The sequence below is a fragment of the Pseudorasbora parva genome, chromosome 7 (assembly GCF_024679245.1).
Source record: "Pseudorasbora parva isolate DD20220531a chromosome 7, ASM2467924v1, whole genome shotgun sequence".
NCBI lineage: Eukaryota > Metazoa > Chordata > Actinopteri > Cypriniformes > Gobionidae > Pseudorasbora > Pseudorasbora parva.
In genome coordinates, this window is record NC_090178.1 from 32,069,757 (window position 1) to 32,095,322 (window position 25,566).

At 37.9% G+C, this 25,566-nt stretch overlaps 1 protein-coding gene across 3 annotated transcripts in view; it reads right to left on the bottom strand.

Moving 5' to 3' along the window:
- creb5b (cAMP responsive element binding protein 5b) overlaps nucleotides 1–25,566 on the bottom strand; it is a 98,342-nt gene extending 72,776 nt beyond the window's left edge. Inside the window, exons 1-4 of one of the 3 annotated variants that reach the window (XM_067449072.1) lie at nucleotides 25,468–25,566; nucleotides 13,678–13,755; nucleotides 8,994–9,087; nucleotides 3,675–3,796 (exon numbers count right to left, since the gene is read on the bottom strand). In XM_067449072.1, coding sequence (XP_067305173.1) covers nucleotides 3,675–3,796; nucleotides 8,994–9,087; nucleotides 13,678–13,731 — 270 coding nt within the window. In that variant the 5' untranslated portion in view covers nucleotides 13,732–13,755; nucleotides 25,468–25,566. Of the gene's footprint in view, nucleotides 1–3,674; nucleotides 3,797–8,993; nucleotides 9,088–13,677; nucleotides 13,756–17,329; nucleotides 17,357–18,294; nucleotides 18,315–25,467 lie in introns of those variants that run through there. The other 2 variants (XM_067449073.1, XM_067449074.1) reach the window with 2 other exon arrangements.

A 25,566-nucleotide genomic window follows, 5' to 3' on the forward strand; every position in this document is an offset into this window, starting at 1 on the left:
ATGAAACTGAGTTAGAACAGTTTGCAAGAATGTGATTACAAACAATAAGGCTGCAGAGGACTAGTGAGTAGATTTAAAAAAAAAACATTCAAATAACCCACTGCCATCAGGTCGATGGGACCAGAAGTGCCAAAATGCTAACTTGTTTCCGAGTTCTGGCTTACAAAAATACATCATCCCTACAGTACTCTATGACTTAAATATGAATACTTACAGTGCAGCAATAGTTCAGCATATTTAACATTTGGTTAAACTGAACTGTGTATTATAGCTCACTTTGACACACAGAATCTAGCTTGTCTAAAAAGGCACATCTAAACAGATAAACCAGCTTCCACATTTGATTTTAGTACACTTGCTTTAACACAAGCGCAGTAGAATTCTCTGAAAATGCTCTGGGCAATATCTCCCTCTCATCTGTCTTTGCCTGAGCTCAGCAAAAGTCCTGCTACAACCTGCTGCTTGCTGACTTGGCAAGGTGCACTAACCCTAAACCTCAAGTGTAAACTCACCAGATTAACAGACACCATTAGTTTATCTACAGCACGGCTGTAATGCAGTAGGGTAGTGGTCACTGAGGCCAGCCGTCTTGTGACACAGTCGTGATGCAAGTGGTAAAACAGTCATTAAGGTCAAAATTGTTTTACATGCGTCATTGTCAAACCCTGACGAAGCATGATAAAAACACCCACAATAGCTTATCCCCATGGCTTCACGGTTATCAGCCCTGTTATCACTTTGAAATATGACTATAAACTTGAGAAAATTTCTGTAAACCTTTCTAGATGGGTAAAAACACATGTGACTTGCTATGATTGTCTTGCTGTACACAAACTGATGTCTGTGACAAACATGTACAATAATTGTCTTATCCTGTGTCACATGATTTTTGCGTGCGCATCCTGTCACGTGATTGTGGAGGCAAACCTAAAAAAGCAGCACAGTTTGTTCAATATAACAACATTGGTCAACCAGTTGTGTGAACTGTAGGCCTGTCTATTTGTCCAAATAAAAAAAGATGGGGGAGTGATGTTTCGAAAAAGCCTTTATTGTTTCATTTTTGTTTGGTGTTGCAAACTCGACTTTAACATGGAGCAAAAAAAAAAAAAAAAAAATGTTCCAAAGCCTAGTGAGTTGCAACCCAGCCTGCTGACTAGTAAAGAGCAGCTTACGTTCTCAGAACTTGGCTAATGTTCTGTCAACGTTCTCACAAAGTTATGAACAATCATTGTTCCAGTAACGTCAATAGAACGTTTGTTCAATGTTATCAAGTCTTTATTGTAGTTCTCATTTAATCATTTAAAAAAACTGGCCATTTTAAACATTCAAAAATGCATTTTCATTACTTAATGGGAACGTTAGCCAAATATTTTTGGAACATTTTGGTAACATGGGGTCTAAAACATTTTGAGCTTGTCCACTTTTCACCACTTCAAGAGGCAGTCGAAAACGCATTCGACCGGATTGGTTTTCATAGCGTAAACGTGAATGTGTTCGAGCCAGTGCTCGAAGTGGGGCGGTACTTACCGCTACACAGTACCGACATTTTGCTCTTAAGCACACCTGCACTTTTTCTTGCGTGCCACTACTTCTCACTTTTATAATGGATCAATTATCTGTGCAATATGACTGTGACTGAAGACCAATTGTTAAATTAACGGGCGTGCAAAGTGTTAAAATTTGCACGAGCCATTCCTATGCAACACTGATGATAAAATGAGTGACCCATTTCAATTCAATTGAGAATGTAGTCAAATCTACATGAAAGTCGAACATGATCTAAAACAGCCACTAAAGGGACAGAGGGGAAAGTAGGGGAAAACATCATCCTTCAATTTTAAACTCGTGACCAGATTTATTGTTGTAAATTTTGACTAGTTGTAGAATTTATAATAGATAATTAGATTCACGAAATATGTATCTTACACCTGTGGCACGTTGTAGCTATAGTTTCTAAGTGTGTGTATCGCTATTTTTAATAACAGTGAATAAACAGTGTATAAATAGCGTTTTCGACTGCCTCTTGAAGTGGTGGAAAGTGGACAAGCTCAAAATGTTTTAGACCCCATGTTACCAAAATGTTCCAAAAATATTTGGCTAACGTTCCCATTAAGTAATGAAAATGCTTTTTTGAATGTTTAAAATGCCCAGTTTTTTAAATGATTAAATGAGAACTATAATAAAGATTTGATAACATTGAACAAACGTATAAATAAATAGTGTGTGTCGCTATTTTTAATAAAAAAATGTTATAGATTTTAAAAAAAGAAACAAAAAGTTAACATTGGCCTTGATGGTTCTGCTTTGTAAATAAACTCTTAATGTAACATTGTAACAAATGCTATAGTTAAACAGTTACAATAACTATATGTTTTAGGCTGCTAAGTACAAGTTAGAAAGAGCTTTAAAATATGGACCTTATGGACCACGCAATTCCTCTTCAACTGCATTTCCACTATAAGCACTGCTTCGAACAGCCTGCAAAATACCACCCACTTTTTGCATACCGACTCAATGAGTAAACATGGGAAGTGCTTTAGCCTGACGGGATTTAAACTTTGCCAGCTCAATGTTTGGTTTGAAGACGATAAACGCAATAAGAACAATTCTTCTTGGGGAATTCTTGAAGGTCTCTCACCATTCATGATTTATAACACGTGATTTATTCAGCGTGATTTTGCGGCTGTCAGAGCAGAAACGAAAGCTGATGCTCTCCGTGTTTTTCCATTATTTCTGGGCGCGTTCATCATTGCACAAGCTTGTTGTCTTTCCGCTCGCAAATTCCTCCATGCAAATCCTACATGCTGTAAGCACAACTGGCTTTTAAAGGGAAGGGGAGATGAGAATAGGTACAATCCTTTTGGACCATGTGCCAGTCGTACCAACCCTTTTTTCCTATCGTTAAACTAGCAAAAGTGGATTTGGACACGCCCTGCATCTGCGCTATGCGCTTCAGACCATGTGTTTAGATCCTTTAAATAGGGCCCCAGGTGTAAACAGATATTTGTCCCCCTTGTCCAATTGTGATCCAGGGCCTGAGACACTTTCAACAGGGCCTGAGTCTGACATGTTGCTAAGTTAACAGCGCAAAACTCTAATTAGTATAAAATATATTCAGTAGCACACACAAATATAGGGTATATAATATTATAATTGTTTAACAATTGTTTAACAATATGCAGACTCTACTGACGTATTGCATTTTCAGCGATGTGACAAAAGGCAGAACTATTTAGAGAGATTTTTGCTAAGTTAAGTTGCTTAATGGTTGCATACATACATAAAATATATTTCTGGTTTTAGAATTGACTTAAATGGAGATATAAGACATTACATTACCATAAAGTTTCCTACATATTGAAAAAGCATCTCACCTCAGAAGCAAGATGCCTTAAAATACTGCTGCTGTGGTCAGCTGACGTGGAATTGAAGAGTGTGTGATTGTCTGGGTGATATGTGATATCCAGACAAACAGCGCTCTTTATGAACACAACTGTCAATCTGAAACTCAGGTGCCAAATCTGATCTCTGGGTGTATCTTTTTACCTGCTTCAGCTACAGAGTTGATGTGTATGCATGTGCTCTTCGGTGCGTTAATTTCGTGGGGCATGGGGTTATCGTGACAGCCGCTGTTAGCATTTGGGATCACAGCGAGACTCACACCATAACCTCACCTGTTTGCTGTCCTCCTCCTCCTGAGCCTTGCAAAACTCCTGTTCGATGGAGCAGTCCAGCTCGCTGAAGAGGCCCACCTCCTCACAGTTCTTCAAAAAGCGCGTTGGGGTCGGCGTCTGGTCTGGAAACATTCAAGCAGAAAATACATCAAAATTTTGCAGGACATAATAAGCTTAACATATGCCTAATGGGGTTGGTTAGCAAGGCAAGCGTTCTTTTGGTCTAGATCTATAATAATTTATTCCTGACTACATTGACCATGCAATTCACACATGCAATGACATGAATCAACCTTTTATAATGCACGAGTTTTAATTTATTAACTCAAATTCATTTAGATTTTTTTGGAGGTCAAAACTATGGTGGTAAAATTGTCTTGATATCATAATGCAGAATAAAATCTTGATTAAAAGTATGAACTTCCTAATGAAAAAGGTAACATTTTACAGTAAGGTTTTATTTGTTAACATTAGTAACTAACAATACTTTGAAGGCATTTAGTAATATTGCTAATCATGCTAATTTACTAATACATAGTTAGTACATTAATACATAGTACATTAGTGTGGCATTATCTTCTATTAGTATTTTAAATTAAGCATCTTTGAAGCAGTTTTGTTAAAGAAAGAATAAGAAATAAGATTAATTCCAATAAGAAAACAGGAAGTGGTATGACAGAAAGGACTGCTGAAGACCCCCATGACTGTATCTCAAGGTCTTAAAATATCGGTCAGATCAGGCTGTAAATTTCCCATTCTGTTTTACCCAACTTTAAAGATATTTTAAGAAATTAAGCTAAATAAATACAGAGAGAACATGAGCAAAATTATGAACGTGGTTTTCCTTGACGACAGCTCCGCATCGCTGTACACTCATTGCAAGTTTACGGTAAATTCCCTATGCAAGTTGAACCCAACCCAAACAGCTAAATAAAAGCTTCTGGCGGTCCGTGGCACTAGGATGCATTTCTAGCTGCATGCCGTGTCTCTCTCCACTCGGGCTGTGATTCTGTCCTTTTCATTATTTACCCTTGTCAGAGTGGCAGATCAGATTTCTGGGATCAGCTTTGGGTTTCTCACTCGCTCCGCATTCTTTTACATGCAGGCCCTTTTTTCAAAAGCTCACTTGCGAACGAAGGTGCACATGCGTTCCTTCACTCACTACCTCTCGTTTGCTCAGCCTCAAACACACTCCACTGAGAAATCACACACACCTCTTATTGAGTTTGCGGTGGGACGATAATTTCTAGCCGCTACTGGAACCACATAGTAACTCATTATCTTGTACTTGATCAAACCCACAATGAATATTACAGTCTAGACTGAACCGCACTCCAGGATTCGTAGAATCCCACTATTGGTTTCATTTCAGGATCCCTGTTAGTGTCTTCAGTATAGAACAGGATAAATGAAATACATATATATTATAAAAATAAGCATGTAAAAAAAAAAAAACACAAAAAAAGAAAAGTCTATAAACATGCAGTTTAAAATGCATGTGCCAAGAAGTTTTTTTTTTTCATTTTCATAACATTTTTCAATACTTTTTTCAGTTTAATTTACTAAAATATAAAATAAAATTTGATGTGGTATAACCATCAACTAAAAAGTAAAACTATTTTCAAAATATATCATTCAATTATTAATTAATAATTATTATAGTTTTTCTCAATCGCTTTGACTTAATTCTTAATACCATAAGTTCAGATCTCTGTAGAGTTAGTTACGTTTTGGTAGTGTTTTGGCACATGTGCAAAAAAGTTACGTGAGACCAATAACACAAATGGCTTGTTGATAAAAACTGATGAGTTAATTCTCAGTGAAATTGTAAGCTCCTTACAAATTCTAAACATTCTTTCATCATGGGAGTGTTAACGTGCAAAATTATCCATTGAATTATCAAAATTTGTCCGGTATGAATGAATGAATGAATGAATGAATGAATGAATGAATGAATGAATGAATGAATGAATGAATGAATGAATGAATGAATGAATGAATGAATGAATGAATGAATGAATGAACGAACGAACGAATGAGGCATTTATATAGCGCTTTCATATGTACTACTGTACACCCAAAGTGCTTTACACTCATGTCAGGGGTCTCTCCTCAACCACCACCATTTATGGAATGTATATTCCATAAATACCTATGGCATGGAATGTTTGTAATGTGTGCCAAATTGGCAAAAGGCCTGCCATTGTAATGAAATCACAATCTTACCAATCAACCAATAAAGTAACAGTATAGGCTATATGTAGTTTGTTTAAGTTAGTTTGATACAATGCAGGTATACAGACATATTTTTACATTGTACATAAATGAATAAAAATAACTGTGTAATTACAGCTGTAATTAAATATGTTGACCATCACCTTACCCCTTAAACTTACCCATAAATAGGGGTGTGACACACTTGTGTGCCACAAGATCTCGCAATATTAAAATATGATAAGATTTCTCACTAAGGTGAAAAGCTGTCTCGTGATATCGCCATATGACTGAGCATGAGGATGAAATTGCCTCCACTGTCGTTTTGCTTTTAGAAATAAAAACCATTTAATTCAGTTGGAAAATGGCCGCTTTGATTGTAAACTACTGTAAACTTCTGCTCTGCTCATCTAGCACAAGCTGGAGAGTCACTGTTCAGAATCATAGTTGACTGATCACATGACGAGAGTAGGGCAAAAGGATTGACAAGACTATGGCAGAGGATTCGTTGCGCAACAAAATGTCTTATTATCAGCACCGCCGTTCCCTATAGTATATGTGCAATCCCGAATCTGAAAGCAAAAGTAAAACCTGATGCGTGCAAATTAGGCTAAATACATACAATAGCCTGTCTGCCAATATCAAAGCTATCTTAACCTGGGCTGTGTAGTTGTAACCATCTCTTAGCTCTGATCTCTGGTTTGGTGTCTGTTTGCATTTTGAATATTGAAAGACCACTTTGATTATGGTTGCAATTATTGTTTGCAGACCGAGAAAAGGCCAAAACTTTTGATTTACAAAAATATGTGATTTATTTTTTATTGCTGTTCAATTTGTGGAAAAAAATGTGCTCCCTCAATCAGAAGTTCTGGAAGGTCATAATTCATGTAGAGTAAGGTCTGAAGAGACTCATGTGAAATCATAGAGGAGAGAAGCCAGTCAGTTGAGTTTTTGGCAAAACCTTTTACAGTGCTTGTATATTGTTGTGATAATTCATATTTCTAAAAGTAGAACTGAAATGACATTCATTACAAGATGATTAGTTAAAACATTTCAAAATGCACCAGGAGATTTTTCCAGTCATGAATTTTGTCATTGAAGATTTCTTAAAAATAGTGTGCAAAAATCTCTTCTCATGAGCTAAGTGTCTCGTCACACCCCACCATACAAACAACATTTTGACCAGTATGGCTCACGCCATGACAAAAACACTTTTTATTTTGGTGGCTTCGGCCAATTTACTGACACAATAACTATGTTTTGAAGCATGAATTAAATGTTTTGGGTGAGTAACTACATTGTGCAGACACGCAATAGAGTTCTGATGTTCCAGAAAACAGTTGTGACATTTGCACTTACAGAATGTTAAGAGTTTCAAAAAATGGGCCAAACTGTAAGAATATATAAATCATTTTGTGTCTGAGACTGCTCATTAGTTCCCTCATTCGCAATTCACAAGTGAATGGCACACAGTTCAAAATCTGGGGCACGAGTGAGCATCTCAGATGACAAAATACATGAAATCTGATCTCACCATGCAGATGCAAGTCCTTTACAGAAATCGGATTTTAATTGGATTTCAAACCACATATGGATGGATGGATGGATGGATGGATGGATGGATGGATGGATGGATGGATGGATGGATGGATGTGGACCAACAGAAAGACAGATGATGGATGTATGGATGGATGGATGGATGGATGGATGGATGGATGGATGGAATGACAGAAAGACACATGATGGATGGATGGATGGATGGATGGATGGATGGATGGATGGATGGATGGATGGATGGATGGATGGATGGATGGATGGATGGATGGATGGATGGATGTGGACCAACAGAAAGACAGATGATGGATGTATGGATGGATGGATGGATGGATGGATGGATGGATGGATGGATGGATGGATGGATGGATGTGGACCAACAGAAAGACAGATGATGGATGTATGGATGGATGGATGGATGGAATGACAGAAAGACACATGATGGATGGATGGATGGATGGATGGATGGATGTGGACCAACAGAAAGACAGATGATGGATGTATGGATGGATGTATGGATGGATGGATGGAATGACAGAAAGACACATGATGGATGGATGGATGGATGGATGGATGGATGGATGGATGGATGGATGGATGGATGGATGGATGGATGGATGGATGGATGGATGGAATGACAGAAAGACAGATGATGGATGGATGGATGGATGGACGGACGGACGGACGGACGGACAGACAGACAGACAGACAGACAGACAGACAGACAGACAGACAGACAGACAGACAGACAGACAGATAGATAGATAGATAGATAGATAGATAGATAGATAGATAGATAGATAGATAGATAGATAGATAGATAGATAGATAGATAGATAGATAGATAGATAGATAGATAGATAGATAGATAGATAGATAGACAGATAGATTTTGTATTGAGAATTTTGTATTATTATTATATTTATATATACACACATGTAAACTAGAAAAATAGGTTTTCCTTGATGTTCTGGTTTTGAGTAGATGTGTTTATTGTTTTTTATTAGCATATTTAAGACAGGTACACAAAAAATGCTGCCCTTTTTCAACCAATAATGAATAAACAGCTTTGGTTAGTTATTGTACAATCTATAATTATGCACCCTGGAATCCTCCACATTTTCATCATAGTTGTTGAGACTTATTTTCTTTTCTTCCCTCCACAGTTCCCCTTTCTCCTCGGCCCCTGAGAGGGCCAGCGGTCTAATTGATATGGAGCTCATGGTTGGGGTTGATGACTGGGATTAGGGGAGTAAGGCAGAGCACAGCACAAATATTATTTTAGCCACATGGCTCTGCATTTAAAACTACACCTACGCATTTGCCAAGTCATGCGTCCTGCCTAATGCACCTAATCAAAGACAGACGCTAAGAGGAGACTCGCACATGAGCTGTCTAAGAGTGTGTGTGTGTGTGTGTGTGTGTGTGTGTGTGTGTGTGTGTGTGTGTGTGTGTGTGTGTGTGTGTGTGTGTGTGTGTGTGTGTGTGTGTGTGTGTGTGTGTGTGTGTGTGTGTGTGTGTGTGTGTGTGTGTGTGTGAGGTCTGTCTCACCTGACAGCATGTTGTCATTTTTGATGGAGGGAAATTTGAGGGTCATCTCATGCTTGTGCCGATGAATCATTAGATGATCCTCCGTAGGGAATCTCTGGAGAACATGGAAACAACTGGTTGCGATTTAATTACACTAAACACAATAAAAAGCAGAGGCTTGTTTTCTTTCCATTCTGTGTTCTTGAAAAACAGAATCTTACAATTAGTGTCTCTGTCAAGCGAAGTTATTTTGCCAGTACTATACTTACCAACTTGTACAACAGGACTGAGCCCTAGGCATAAACTGTCTGACTCTGAACAGATTAGAATAACAACCTTTTGATTGAAAATGCCTCCTCATTATTGTAATTACATTATCTTAATTGCTGTTTAAGAGCACCTGAAAGGTATTGTATCTGTAAACGGTCCCCGTGAACCAACGTGCTAAGACAGATTGTGACATGCCTAGTCTAATTGTGCAGTGGTTCAAAACAGGTGGATTGTGGCCCAAATGTGTGTTGCAGGTTTGTTTTGACTGTGTAAAAAAATGTGATGCTAAATGCAAATTTAAAAAATAAATATAGAAAGAAAAAATACTTTGTATGATACAGGATAGAGAACTTTTAAAAAGGCAGGGAAACACCTTTGGTTGATGACATCATATGCTGTCTGTCCAATCAAAATCTAAACTTTGCAGCATAAATAAAGTCTATTTTCGTCAATTTGTACATTTATCAATATTTGTACATATTATTAGACCATGGTACATGGTAATATAAATACATTTCAAGGTATGACTTTTTTTCTTATCTATTTTTAACTCAAGTAATTTTGTTTTGGTTTTGGTTTGCTATTATAACGTGTGGGTCCTGAAGCAAAACTGGCTTACAAAAGCCCCTTTTCCACCAAAATAATCGGAACAATTTGTACCAGGACCTTTTTTACAGGAACTTTTCTCCCCCCCAGACCTGCAACTGTCTGCGTTTCCACCGCTAAATAAAGTTCCGTGAAGATTAGGCAAATTAGTCCGGCGATGTAGGACTGTGCGCGACTGCTCCTCCAAATCAGTGACGGACAGTAATCATTTTTGCTTGTACCGATTGAAAGATTTAGTGGACTGTTTACATGAGACGTTATCTAAACCAATCTGGTGTTTACATGTGATGACTTTCAAACGCAATCATTTTGTCACATGCAGTTTGTCTGCCGCATCAAAAATGTCAACGCTGTTTTCTCCAGCAGCTGGAATGTGTTAACTGTAGCCATAGCAACTCTTAACGGCCACCAGGACTAATACAGTATTATATTATAAGCTATTTATTAGTTGTAAAGTGTAATAATCATCTCAGAAAAAAAAAAATCTTCTGTCAGGCGCAGTTAAAGTAAAAACTGCCTGCAATATACTGTGTCATTATTCCAACAGTATCTTCATAGCTTACGAAATAAAAAGTTTACCCCTCAGAAAAATTTGCTTTCCTCTCTTGTCAACATGAGCGCAGCGTGCGCTGTCACGTCGTGTAAGAATGCACACTTAAAAGTAATCGGTCAGGTCGTTATACATGGTGAAAAATAGACTGTAAAAAATTAATAACGAGTATGGAAGAGATTCAAGCTGTGCTGCTTTTGCTGGTTTTGTATAGGTTTAGTAAGAGGTAATTAACAACGACAGAAAAGAGCACTAATATGCAGATTCAGCAGCATGCAGCATATTCAGAAAGCTTGTAAAGCTAGATTTAAAATGACAATGTATATTATTATCAGCTATTACGGACATTGCACGTGAGATGGCTGAGACGAACGCACGCCATCAGACAGAGAGCAAGACTGATATTTACTGAACGAGACCGAACCTCGCAAAAGACTTTTAAAAATGCCGGTTGAAATAAAATGCTAAACCAATCAGCATGTTCAGCGCCTAAGTCCTGCCCTCGAAAGTTCCTGAACTTTGAAAAAGTACTACCTCGCGAGCAGGGCCGTTTGGAGGGGGAAATATTTACCCAGAACTTCATTTAGATCCTGGTTCCTGCGGTCTAAACACACCAAGTACCACCCAAAGTTCTTGGTTCCTGGGTAAAGTTCCTGTGGTCGAAACGCGGCTAAAAACTGTGATTGGACAGATGAGTGAAAAATTACACTGGTGACCGCTGTGTTTTACTCAAAGTTGAACACTCTTCAACTCTCAGCAACCAGTAAAAAAACGCAGAGTGCTCAGCGCTTCATTACGTTGGCCCAGTAGTGCAGCCGTACTAAATTAAATCACAACACAACGGAAACAAGCCATAACACAGCGAAATTGCCACAACACAACGGAAATGCTCCCGACCACGAGGGGGCTCTCGGTAAAGAGTGCGGTAAAGTTAGTTTTCCTTGCCATTGTTCTATAGATTCTATAAGTGTGTAACCATTGTATATCAACATGAAATATAAATTCAAAATCACCTACATGCATTATAGCTACATATTTGTACCGCTGTCATGACACTTGATGCCTAAGGGAACGTCTGCCAGTTCCACCATGCAGTTAAAACATATAATTTGTATAAATTAAAATTAATTTTAAAAACAGACATGTTAAAATTCTACAGCTTGGTTGTATTGTAAAAAAAATACTCAATAGAAAAGACTCAATAATGCACAACATTGGAATTTGAACATTTAAACAAACAAAAAATATTCATAAAAATATAAGTGTCAACCACTTGGTGGAATTGGCAGACGTTCCCTTGGGCATCAAGCGAAGTGACAGTGAGTAAACGTTTTCGAGGTATAAATATGCAGCTATAATTTGTGTAGGTGATTTTGAATTGATATTTCATGTCGATATACAATGGTTACACACTTAAAACTGATCGCAGTGTTTATATCTTTGTAAGACTGGCAAATCTAGTGTTGTGGCTTGATTCCGTTGTGTTGTGCCGATTTTGTTGTGTTGTGGCGATTTTGTTGTGTTGATTCCGTTGTGTTGTGGCTTGATTCCGTTGTGTTGTGGCGATTTTGTTGTGTTGTGTTGTGGCGATTTTGTTGTGTTGATTCCGTTGTGTTGTGGCGATTTTGTTGTGTTGTGGCGATTTTGTTGTGTTGATTCCGTTGTGTTGTGGTGATTTTGTTGTGTTGATTCCGTTGTGGCGATTTTGTTGTGTTGATTCCGTTGTGTTGTGGCTTGATTCCGTTGTGTTGTGGTGATTTTGTTGTGTTGTGTTGTGGCGATTTTGTTGTGTTGATTCCGTTGTGTTGTGGCGATTTTGTTGTGTTGATTCCGTTGTGTTGTGGCTTGATTCCGTTGTGTTGTGGTGATTTTGTTGTGTTGATTCCGTTGTGTTGTGGCTTGATTCCGTTGTGTTGTGGTGATTTTGTTGTGTTGTGTTGTGGCGATTTTGTTGTGTTGATTCCGTTGTGTTGTGGCTTGATTCCGTTGTGTTGTGGTGATTTTGTTGTGTTGATTCCGTTGTGTTGTGGCTTGATTCCGTTGTGTTGTGGCTTGATTCCGTTGTGTTGTGGCTTGATTCCGTTGTGTTGTGGTGATTTTGTTGTGTTGATTCCGTTGTGTTGTGGCGATTTTGTTGTGTTGATTCCGTTGTGTTGTGGCTTGATTCCGTTGTGGCGATTTTGTTGTGTTGTGGTTTAATGTAGTACAGCTGCACTACTGGGCCACCATACTTGAGCGTGAAATAGTCGCTCAGCACCTCGTTACACTCTTGGCATTCTAACAACGCGACGCTCCCATTGAAAACAATTAAATATGCCAGCCAGCCATGTGAAAAAATATTTTGGTGGATGGTGAGTTCACACTTGGCAGGTTTTGTTCAATTAAAACAAACCAAGGTGCGGTTGCTCTGTTAGTGCGGTTTGTTTGAATAAGTAATGTTGCCATTCGAACACTGGTGTGCACCAAACAATTTTTTCAGGGGTCTCTGTCTGCTTTCAAACTAACTCAACTCTAATGCAACAAGGACCAAAGACATGCAAAAAACAAAAACTGGACATGAAACCTGTTTTACTCATCATAGTCACAATGTTGCCCATCACAGTTCAGTACAGGCATCACATTCAGCATATCTTGGTTTGTGTGTGTGACGGGGGGGAATTCCTGCCGCTGTTCTGACTCTTTTACTCGTTTTATAAGCTCACGGCTGGTAAAAAGCACATTTAGCACATTTAGCTCAGCACACAACATAGTTTTGGATGTTCCTTTGCATATATAAGTATATATAATAAAAGCCGACCAATCAGGTTTTGAACATATCCCTATGACTTTAGGTTCGGTATCTTTAGGTTTGGTGTCAAAATGTCAACGGGAACGCTAGCGGACCAGGATTACATGTTTTGGGGGTTTTTTTGGTCCTGAACTACAAGTGTGAATACACCCTAAATTAAATTATTTATTTAATTTCAGTTTAAGTTTATTTTATTTCAAGGGATTTTTAGTTTAATTTGTAGTTAACTATAATAACCCCATTAAAAACCAGTGTAATGGTGGCACTAGAAGAAAATATGCATTAAGAGAGAGACTATTTTCCATATCTATAAGGATTCCACCTCATCCAAAGAAATACAAAGCCAAGAATCTTATAAAAACCCAGCGGATTTCATTTGCCTCAACAAGATACCATTTCACTGTTGTTGTCTGTGTTGCAGTTTCACATTGAGAAGGAGCTTTCTCGAGTTACAGGACCGTTCGTCTTTGCCATTGTCTTATTAGACTCACCTGAGAGCAGCCCGGGGCGCTGCACACGAACGGCCTTTCCTGCTCGGAGTTCATCACTGTCACTGGCTCCTCATATACCTGAGCACAAAGCAAAGGAGAGAAATTCAAATCAGGGGCGCCTCCAGGACTCAGCAGCATAAAGACCCGCTCACATTATGTCACTAATGTATCGTGTGCCAGTGATAGCCAACTCTGTGGCTCCTGAAGAGGCTTTGACGAAATCTCAGTGAGTATTCGGTGACTGACGCCCTGGGAGAGGGCATTAGGAGTTGTAAAGGTTTAATCTAAACTCAGGGAGGGAGGCTTGAGTGCCTAAAACTGACCCCTAAAGTGTCACCCTGCCCCTTCGTCGCCATGGAGCCGTCGCTGACCACAGGGTAAGGTGTAAACTATCCTCTCCGTGTTGTGCATGCAAGTCTGTGGCTAACCCAGACACACGGCACCAAGGTCAACGTATCAGTGAACTGGCAGTCATTAGCAACTCTTTTGACACCTAAACTGCCCTTTTAATACTTCACCAGCCATGACTTTAGCAGTTTGTGTTAGGTGGGTCTATGCAAATAAGCACGTCCAAGATAAAGATACATTTAGAAATATATTCTTTGTATTCATGTTGGATTCACATTAATGTTAAACAATTTAACAAGTTTGAATTTATTAACTATAAATATGACTTGTAGTGTAAGCATCAATGCAATAACAATTTCCTTACACCTTTATTTTATTTTGTATTTTTTGATACAATAATACAAAAGAAAGAGCTTGTTTAATTTTAGGAATTTTTAGGATGGTTTTTTTAGGATTATGTCTCTCACAGTGGACATGCACCTACGATGACAATTTCAGACCCCTTCCATGATTTCTAAGTGGGACAACTTGCAAAAAAAAAATAGCAGGGTGTTCAAATACTTCTTGCACTGTACACTGTGAATTCTGAAAAGTTTGTTCTTTTTTTTCCTCCTTTTTTTGATGATGAATTGCATGGAATCTTTATATCATTGGATTATTAGGTGTACTTTCGGAGTCTCCAAGATTGCTTTTTTTGGAAAAACACTTACATTAACCTTGAAAAAAGCTTGCAGAAATACAGTTTTGTGAGAATACTTTGAGAGATACTTTGCTGGATCTAAATGATGAGAAATAAACACATTAAACAAAATAAATCATGTATGCTTAATTTCACTTTAAGGTTCACGATCACACAAAAAAAATGTCTTAAATATTATAATATATAAGTAGTTCAGGTGGTAAATTAGGTTCTTCAAATATTTAAATTGTGCTTTATTTATGAGAAATAACAATAAATTATTATGTTAAGCTACACAATAAAGTTTCTTCATTCTTTCAATGATATTTTTTTCTTCATTATAAATATCACGACAGTTGCACAACACTGACATTTTTAACTCAAAAAGTTAAAAGTTAAGTTAAAAAAAGTAAAATAAAAATAATAATAATAATTATATATATATATATATATATATATATATATATATATATATATATATATATATATATATATATATATATATATATATATATATATATACAACTCTATCCAACAGAGTGATAATGTATGGCAACACAACAAAGTGACAGGGTGACAAATTACTGAGAGGGCAATCAATAAAGTGTACAAAATGTTTCATTACAATGGCAAAACTCTAAACTATTTCTAGAGTCCGTTTCACAAGTGGCGATTACATTTCAATGACAAATCTCTCTCTCCGTTACAGCTCACCATGAGCACTGGAATCCCTTGTTCAGTGCCATGATGCTGCTAAATGCCATGGATGAAAGACTGACAATGGAATGGTATGCCAGTCATTCAGTTTCACGCACATGGAGTGTATTCGGGCTGCTCCTCTGATGCTGATGGGACGTAGTTTGCTATGGTTTTCATATGTGGGCCCACACTGAGCCCTCTACTACTGTCGCCATGGGGATCAGAGTGTGACTCTGTGGAATATATCAGGCACCAATTGTGCTTTAGTCTCATTCTATTCAACGGATGATGATCTATAGGGTGTGTGATTCTGACTGCACGTCCCCCTTTCCACCCTTGCATTCTTAAAATAAATGTATAAGAATACAAAAAGCAGGCCAAGATAGAATCCATGGACGCTTTTGCGTTGGATCATTGGAATTCTGTGTAATGAAATTATATGTGTGAAATACATTAAAGGGATAGTTCACCCAGAAATGAAAATTAGCCCATGATTTACTCACCCTCAAGTCATCCTAGGTATATGACATTCTTCTTTCAGACTGAATACAATCAGAGTTCTATTAAAAAAGGTCCTGGCTAATCCAAGGTTTTTAATGACAGGGATTGTTGCTCTGCTTTTGAAGTCCATAAAAATGTATCTGTCCGTCAAATAACATGCTCCACACGGCTCTGGGTGGTTAATAAAGGCCTTCTGTAGCAAATCGATGCGTTTGTGTAAAAAAAATATCCATATTTAAATAAAAATTTAAATTTTAAAGTAAAGTTCCAGCGAAGTTGCCTCTCATGGAAAAGTGTTGAAAGTGCCTTCTCGGAGTTCAAGATGCATATGCGATGTCTGACGAGTGTAACTTGTGAACTTGTCGCATAAGCCTTTGAACTGCAGAGGCACTTTCAACACTTTTTCCATAAACTGAATACGGAAGGTGGTCGGCCAAAAGTTTAATTCATAAAGTTTTAAATATGGATAATTTTCGCATTCAATTCACATCAATTCACTTCTAAAGGCATTTATTAACATCCAGGAGCTGTGTGGAGCATGTTATTTGAAGGACAGATGCATTTTTATGGACTTCAAAAACAGAGCAACAATCCATGTGCGCGCATACGTTGCTACGTCATCATTGTGTACAAACAGTAAAAGGGTCTATTATAAAGCTTGGATCACCCAGGACTTTTAAGTCCACTTTTATTTGTCTGAAAGAAGAATGTCATATCCACCTAGGATGACTCGAGGATGAGTAAATCATGGGCTAATTTTCGTTTTGGGTGATCCCTTTAAACAATTTTTGGTAGCTAAAAGCATTACCAAATTTACCAAAATATTACAAGAGGCCATATTATGCCATTAAATCTTCATTTTGTTTACTGCAATAGGTTGTGTGCCCACACTCTAAATAATGCTAGGTTGTTTTTTAACCCAAAATGCTGGGTTAAGACTGTTGGGTAATGTTTGTTGGTTTATTTAATAACATTTTAAACACCATTGGGTAGTTTCAAATTTCCAGTCGTTTGGTTAAACCTGCTGGGTCGCAATATTTTTTTACAGTCTATGGTCAAAAAAATTAATAAATAAATAAATAAAACAGTCTATGGTCGCAAGGCTTGGTTGATTCTACCCAGCGCTTGGTTGTTTCACGTGCTCCCCGCCTTGATTCGTTTAAATTCGCTCCCAAACTGTCATTTTGAAAGGACAATGCAAAAGGCAAAGCCACCAAGGGGGTAATCTAGCGCTCGGAAAGCGTTCCACCCCTAGGGGCTGCCATTGCTAACCAAGCCATCACCTGCTGTTAGCATCCCATTGACTCCCATTCATATTTAAGTCACTTTGACAGTGAATAACTTTACATCTGAGGCGTTTAAAGACTCCATTTGTCCATTGTTTATTTCTAAAGAAACACGACAATGTATAAAAGGCTCCATTACCTTGTATCTTACAGTATCGCCCCGCAGAAGCTGTTTTTGTAAAAATAGGCTAACGATTGCGTCATAACCAACGCGACCCTGTCGCACAGTTGAGAAATTGCCGTATAGACCTGAAGAGACGCTCGCAGGCAATCTTTTACTGTCTATGAGACAGTCGGGGGGACGTGGAGACATGTCCTGAAGACTAGTCTGATAAAGTCAAGGGGGAAGAATGGGGAGAAGCCCATAGTGAGCCAAAAGCAACGGGAGAAAATATTTAAACAACGTGATTCAGCTTTCACTTTCCACAACTACTAGAAGACTCACAGCTGTCAGACAGGAGGCTTACGTCACATCTATGTCGTCAAGCTCAGTCTGAGCCTGCGCAGTTCGCTCAGCCATCAGGAAGTGAGTGCCCCTAGGTTGACTTCATTCTTTCGCCGTTGACGTCAATGGGGTCGCTGTGTCCATTTCTTTTACTGTCTATGAAAGCCACTGGTTGCAGATGTTTTAAGATAAGTTCATATCTTTTCATTAATAATCATTTTAATTAGCATAATTATAGTTTTTTTTTCTTCTTCGCGGCAACAATTATTAAGCTTACATGAAGTTTTGACGACAAAAGTTTTACCTCAGAATTCATGCACGTTACTGACTCGTGTTAGTTTAGGTAGGCATTTGAGACGATAGATTAATAGTTTGTGATTACACGGAACCATGATCCCCTAACGAAAACTAACCATGGTTTTATGTAGGGATGTCACAAGTACCGGTAGGCTACTTAGGGGTAACAAGTTACAAAGTAACGTTACATACTGACATTTTAAAAATGTGACGATAGCCTAACGTTATCTGTGTAGCATCGACTCACAAGTAGACTATATTCGGTCCCGCAGCTGCGTTCAGTCGCGCCACGCAGGGCTCCAGACTGTAGCCGAATATATACCATTGCCTGTGTATATTAAATACTATTTTAATACTCTTACATATTTTGCGTCTCTGTGTGAATGACGGGGGCGCGTGCGTACACACACGCGCGCCAAACGCTCGCTGTCTTTTTAGCCTCTGCCGTGTCACTGAGGACATGAGAATTTACCGTTTCATTTGACACCGACACTCAAGGGTCACGGTAACCCGTCAAAATAAAAGTTTCGATTTAAACGTGAATAAATTGACAGAATATATTAGGTTTGTAGTTGTCATTGTTGCCAATTTTAACACATTTGTGTGTTGTACCATTTGTCAAGCAATAGAAATGATTGTTTTAACAGTCTAAACATGCATTCTTCATTTGTTATTTCATGATTGTTTAGTTCTACAGTAGGCTAATCTAATGCACAGGATACATTTTTTAGAACAACCCAGCAAGAATAACCCAGAATAGCAAATCCATTAATTGGTAAAAATTGACTACATTTTGGGTTTTCTCAACAGCCCAGCCTGCTGGGTTAAAATGCCACTGGGTTAATTTAACCCAGCATGTGTTCTGTCCAATATTTACCCAGCGCTGAGTTGCCAATTGGGTTGTTTTTAACCCAGCCATTTTTAGAGTGTACATATTCAGAAAACATAATTTTTCACATATATTTTACATTATACAAAGCTTCTGCTTCCGAAAAGTGAAAATGCTCTGATTAGTCAAGTGGAGCCGTATGTTGTGATTGGTCAACCACTTCAACCGTATTTTGGAAATGTCACGCCCCTTGCCAGGCCTCAGAAGGTCAGTGGATGCAGATTCTGTGTGGGCCTGATTATAAGATGGCAACAAAAGCTCATGAACATTTTATAATGTGAAATGTTAAAGACTGTGTTGTGAAATTTGGCTGTGTCGTGCATCACAGGTGATCATAAACTTGACCAATGTTTCTAACACCTGTTTTGGGCATTTTACAGCACCCTTATGTAAGTTCTGTGCGAAAGAGTAACAGTATTATGGTCTACAACAGCCTAATGAGACACAGCTGTAATAGTCCATGACAGCCAGAGTCGAGTCCCCTTCATATACAGCAGCAAAACAGACTAGCGACTGTGGCTGCGTATTGACACGCTGCTTAGACAGCTAGACAACAAACACTTTCCAAATGTGTGGAAAATAAACACATTCGGAACTTTGAAAGATGAAAACATGAAGAGAAAAACATGAATTCAAATGCTTCAGGCTTGGATATGCATGAGCCCCGGTGTGTGAACGCTTTCATACACGATTTGCATGTGCATTTTTTTCCCTGTCCGATTGGTCTAGTCCAGCCTTTCTCAAAGTGGGTGCCGCGGCACACTGGGGTGCCCCATGACTGTGTCAGGGGTGCCGCCAAAAAATTACGTTGGCTAAAAATAAATAATAATAATAATCTGAAATTTCATATATAGAATATATTTGAATTTACATAAATACATTCTTCTTCTTTTTAACCCTTTCGCACGTATGATCACACATTCACGCATGTGATTAGAACGGTCAGTGCATCACGTTCATTCAAATGTGCTTTCGCGTTGGCTTGCACTGAGCCAGAGACAGGCGCGCTCAGAGCTGTCATATATCACAACTTTTCAGTGTTTTCAGCCACATAATGTTTATTTTAGGTTTCAAACATATACGTACGTAAAAAACAATACATTTACAGTTTGTAAAATACACAATGATGAAAAATGAAGAGGCAATAATAATCCTTCCCACTATAATTAGTTTTATTCATATCAGATACACATTGTGTAAGTAACTTTAAAGTTTACTCTATTCTTCTACCAGTTCACCTGCCACTTACTTTTATGTATTTTGGGAGAATTCACGTCTTGTAACTTAAATCTAACAGATCCGATTTTCTGAACTGCGCCTGCGGCGGCGCCCATCGTGCATACAGCTCAACTAACGCGATCATTATAAAGTTGTTTAAACGACAAAACACTGCCACTTGCATATATTTGACAATCGGAATATCAGATATTTCAGGCCATATCTAAAAAAATTGTGAATATTTTGAATAAAAAAGGAAAAATGACATAAAAGCAGATCATCATTCATTCTCTGTTGTTGCTGCGGTCACGTGACAAGCAATGACGTTTCACCATGGAAACCATAAAGTGACACATTAATAACGGTCGCTTTGAAAAACAGAATGTTTTAAATTTACGTGTGAAAGGGTTAAACATATTAGCGGATTACACTCTGTTCATTACTGTCTAAATAAACAGTAATGACATTTGCATTTAAATTTGGGTTATGCAGTGTTTTTAAATTATATTTTAAACTGGGGTGCCTTGAAATTGTATGCACTTTTGAAAGGTGCCCTGACTGAAAAAAGTTTGAGAAAGGCTGGTCTAGTCAACTGTTTCCTCCCATGCAGTCAAAACATGCAAATTTGCCGTTATGTTAACCAGACATCTTTTTCCTTACAGTCCGGCCTTGGGACAGAGCACCTCCAGGCGGCTTCTGACACGAGGTCCTCTGGGACACATGGTCTGGACAGGGTGTTTCTGTAAGCGAACTGACATCAAGAACACGTCTGCTAAATGACAAGTCACTAACACACAGCTCTCAGAAAGTTGCGTCTCCAAGTCTATATCGCATTTGTCTTATTCCACTCTCTCTTTTTTCTAAGTCTTGCTTAATTCTTCTCATTGTTAATAGCTATTTGAAAATGGTCATTTTGGCTGTTCAGTGTTCAAACTTGCATGCGCCTCTGTCACAAGATGAGATTGAACAATTTTTCCAGAAGTATTTTTGTTCAAATAAAGGGACAGTTCATCTAAAAATTGGCATCATTTACTCACCCACATGTTGCTGCAAACCTGTTTTAATACTTTCCTTTACAGAACACAAAAGAAGATAAATTTGAAGAATCTTGATAAACAAATTATCTTACCATTGATTGACTTTCATTGTATGGATAAGAAAACACAAGACATTTCCCAAAACATCTTCTTAAAGAGATAGTCCCCCCCCCCCCCCAAAAAAAAAAAAAAAACAATTATGCCATCACTTACTAAACGGGGACAAGCAACTTTCCCAACATTCTTCAAAATATCTTATTTTGTGTTCAACAGAACAAAGAAACTAAAACAGGTTTAGAACAATTTGATGGTGAGTAAATGATGACAGAATTTTCATTTTTGGGTGAACTGTCCCTTTAAGTGTTTGGAACAACATGAGAGTGAGTAAATGATGACAGAATATTCATTTACAGAGAGTACATTTATTTAACATTTCATTTTCCGTAATGCAATATATTTCTGAGTGAAATAGGATATTCAACGAGATATAAATGTTGGATGGGACTTGATTTTATCCATCAGAAATTTATTGAATTATCGCTATTTTATTCTACGCTCAGCTGAAAGGGAAAGAAATTAGATTCAAGGTTTTTAGACCTTTCAAAGTCATGCAAGTTCTAAATAACATGAGATTGAGCAAAATTTTAGCTTAATTTATGTAAACATTAAAGATTTCTTATAATGATCTGTGAAATGCATCATACTGTCACCTGTGAAACAAGATATAACTGATTAAAAAAAACGGAGAAAAAAACATGACTGGCTAATTAAGCAAATGTCACTGACTTCCCACTTAGAACAGATATATTTTCTATAAACTAAAACTAGTTTTATCAGCTTCTGCTTACACTGGAAATTGAACACGTGACCTTTGGGTTGCCAGTGCAATGCTTTAATTTTTGACCTTTTTTTTCTTTGGAATAAGGTGCACAGATGAATCATAATAAATACGGTTATTTTTGATTTCAAGTTGACTTTAACAATTCACCTTCACAGTGAAGAACATGTTGCAGTGTCCTTATCCAGCCTTAAACTTTACAAACTCCTTTCCGTATCAGTTCGAGATTTGAGGATGTATTGTAATTATTGCAAATATGCTGTGCATGTTCTCAAGTGTTACAAGACCTGAGATATGCTGTCTTGTGATATCCTCTGGCCTAATTCCAAAAGCAAAACCAACAGTGCAACACAATCAGACGCCTGCAGCAATATTCCACATTTCCACTGTGTATGTTCTCCAACATGCGAAATCCGCACTACAAAGACTGTCATCAAATCTGTTCATTTAAACATAGGATTATGCACTCCATTCATTATTATGAAAAATATTACCGTATCATTTCCACCCTCCAGCAAGTCTTTTAGCCACCTAAACTGCTCCATATCCCCATGTGACACAAGACCAGGTGTGAGATGTTTGCTCACCGGTGGTCATACACTGCTTGGCTTTTATTTCACCGGTGTTTTCATTTAACACAGGAAATTTCGTTACACTTCAAATTTAGAATGGCCCGATGTGGCAGCCGAGGAGGATTAGGGGGACCGGAGTACGGTTTCACAGGGAAACGGTGAGGAACTCCGCTATACATTAGAATTCAAACAGTATGGTGCACAGGTCGAGGGGAGCAGGAGGGCGGTGAAGGTTACAACAAGCACAAACTTGCACCGCAATTCAAATCCAACCTCCCCCCCGTCCTCCGCAGGCCTTCGGCAGCAAAGGTTCAAGGTAGGATCAGCACAGGGCCCGGGGCAAGGAATAAGAAACATACAGACAATGCAAAGGATGCCATAAACCTCTCATAATGAACAGACGAAGAGGCCTCACAAAGGCAACCTTCAATCACCGTCAGTCATCACATCTTCTCGAACATAAACTCAGATAACTTCAGGCTCACTTTGATTCCAGAGGTACAAATATTTGAAATATGAAAGTTGTATCGGAACGTTGCTGTTGTTTAGTGAACAAAAGTGATGCCATTTGTGATTAAAATGCTGTTATCATATACCACAAAACATATTATCTGCGAAATACAACATACTGTCAGCTGTGAAATGAGACATTTCTAATATTGAAAAAAAGGCTATAACTTATAAACTTTCCTTCCCTCTCCAGTTTACTCAATCTGGCTGATTGAGTGAATTTGAAAAACATTGTTTCATACTATAGCTGACAATATGTTATATTTCGCAGATGTCTTAAATATTTCTTATCAGGCTCTCATAAATTAAGCTATAAATTGAATGTCCAGTAATTAGCTCACTCTGTTATTCTGAACTTTTATGACTTTCTTTCTTCCGTGGAACATAAAAGGAGAAGTGTAGACAGAATGCAAAGACTGACAGTCTCAGCTGTTATTCTATTTTATTTATTTTTAAAATTCTTTCACGCAATAAAAATCCCATTCTCTTTTTGTAGCCTAATCCACGGAAACGATTACAGGTTTGTATCAACATGAAAGTGAGTAAATGATGCAGACTTTACATTTTCAGGTGAACTCCTTTAATCTCCCACCTAGATAATATGATAGAATTAACTTCATATTTAATTGTCCTCCCTGTACGAAGTTGACCTGTAAATAATATACTTTTTACGACAATTGTTTGCTGTACTTTCGTACAAACAAATATGTATTTGTGTTGTAAAGAAAAGAACTCAGACAAGCGTGCCAGTGGATTGAAATCTTTTAAGCATTTTGGCTTTTAGAAGAGAGTTTGCCCCGTCAGCACAAACCGCTGAAGCCCTTCATATCTGGACGGTTAATCAAAGTCTGACTGGCCTGCATTATGACGTCATGCTTTCTTATTACAGTGTTAGAAAATAAAAACGTGTGATTCAGTGCAAAGATTCCTATCGTTCATGTTTAACTCAGCCTTTATGAAAGAACGGACTGGGACACCTCTGACACTCGCGGTAGCTCTTGCCGAAACGGGAAAATACAGAGGTGCAGTAGTTTATAGACGAACGAAGTTCCTCAGTTTCTGCGTGTTGATGAATGAATCAAAACAGGTTCACCGCTACAAACTAATTATCGTGGACGGAGCGCTTCAAAGGAACAATGCAGAACACTTGTGTCAGTGCGAAAGGGACCCAACATATGCGCTGTGGCAAGCCAATTTAACACTTATTGATTTGAACCAACGAACTGATATAATATATAGCCTATACTTACAAGTAATCCAATGGCGACTAGCCTACTTTATAGTCCACTAGTGAATCTTTTTCAGTTATTCACAAGTACATTCATTGATCATTTGAATAACTATTCCATTGTTACTGGGAACAAACTGCATTGTTTTGCCACTGTGTTCTTCTGGATCTGTTTCAAGTATCAACTATTCACTTTAGACTATTATATATTCCAATTGTTGCTGGTTGGCCTATTCTAATTTTACTGTAGACTAAGTACTGTTTCCAGTAACTATAACCTATATTTTTGAATATGGGTAAGTTATTAAGAATCTAACAAATTACTAATAAAGCTACTAAAAAACTAACAAGAGCTACTATTCTTATTCTATTTTATTAGTAGGCTATACTTTATTAGTAGCCTACCAAGTACATATTTATGAAACACTAGGCTACTGATTTTAATAGTTACTAGTAACATTTCTTAATTTACTGTTTATGTTTATTTTACTCATATTTTGCTAATGTATAGTTTGAATGTCCACTAGCCTATATTAAAAAAAACACAAGTCAATAATGAATGTAGCCTATCTGTTAATTACAATGAAAACGGGAACAGATAACTCGAAGTAGCAGTGGATAGTTAGCCTACTGGTGAAATTGAAAAATTATACTAAGCCCGAATATATTCGGCTACTTAGTAAATAGAAACAAGTAGCCTACAGATAACATGAAAACGAGTTAGTAAGAGGAATAAGTGTTAACACGGCTTGCCACACACATGCACATACAAACACATGCACGCACAAGTAAAAACTGTAGAAACGCATCGTGTTTGACAGCTTCATGCGCGCAAACTAACAACTACCGACTCCGCGTAAAGTTTTGCACAATACAACGGCTCAAGTTTGAGAACAGAATCAAAAATAAGCTAGCTGTTTAATGCGACACGATCCCTTAACGCGCAATTTGGCTATTCAAAGCGAAGACAGTGCGCAAAGCTGTTACATGCAAACAATCCCTGGAGATCCGAAAATAATCAAACATGTTCAGTGTGTTTACTTTTCTGCATGAGACGTGAACGACTTCACGCGTCCAGACAGAGTCTGTAAAAGTACTTGAAAGCTGTTAAATGTGAATCCTTAACAACTTGTCACTTCTTCAGGCTCAAGAGAATGACTATTTCAATGGCACCGACTCGGCAAGTGCATGTGAATGCGAAGGAATGGATGTATCGGCATGAAAAACAACTCAAACAACTCACCGCAGAAGTCTGGAGAAGATGCAGCACACTTTCTGAAGGAACCACGTTGGACTGAGGAAAGATTACAATACGATCTATTTAGAGAAGCATTACATCACC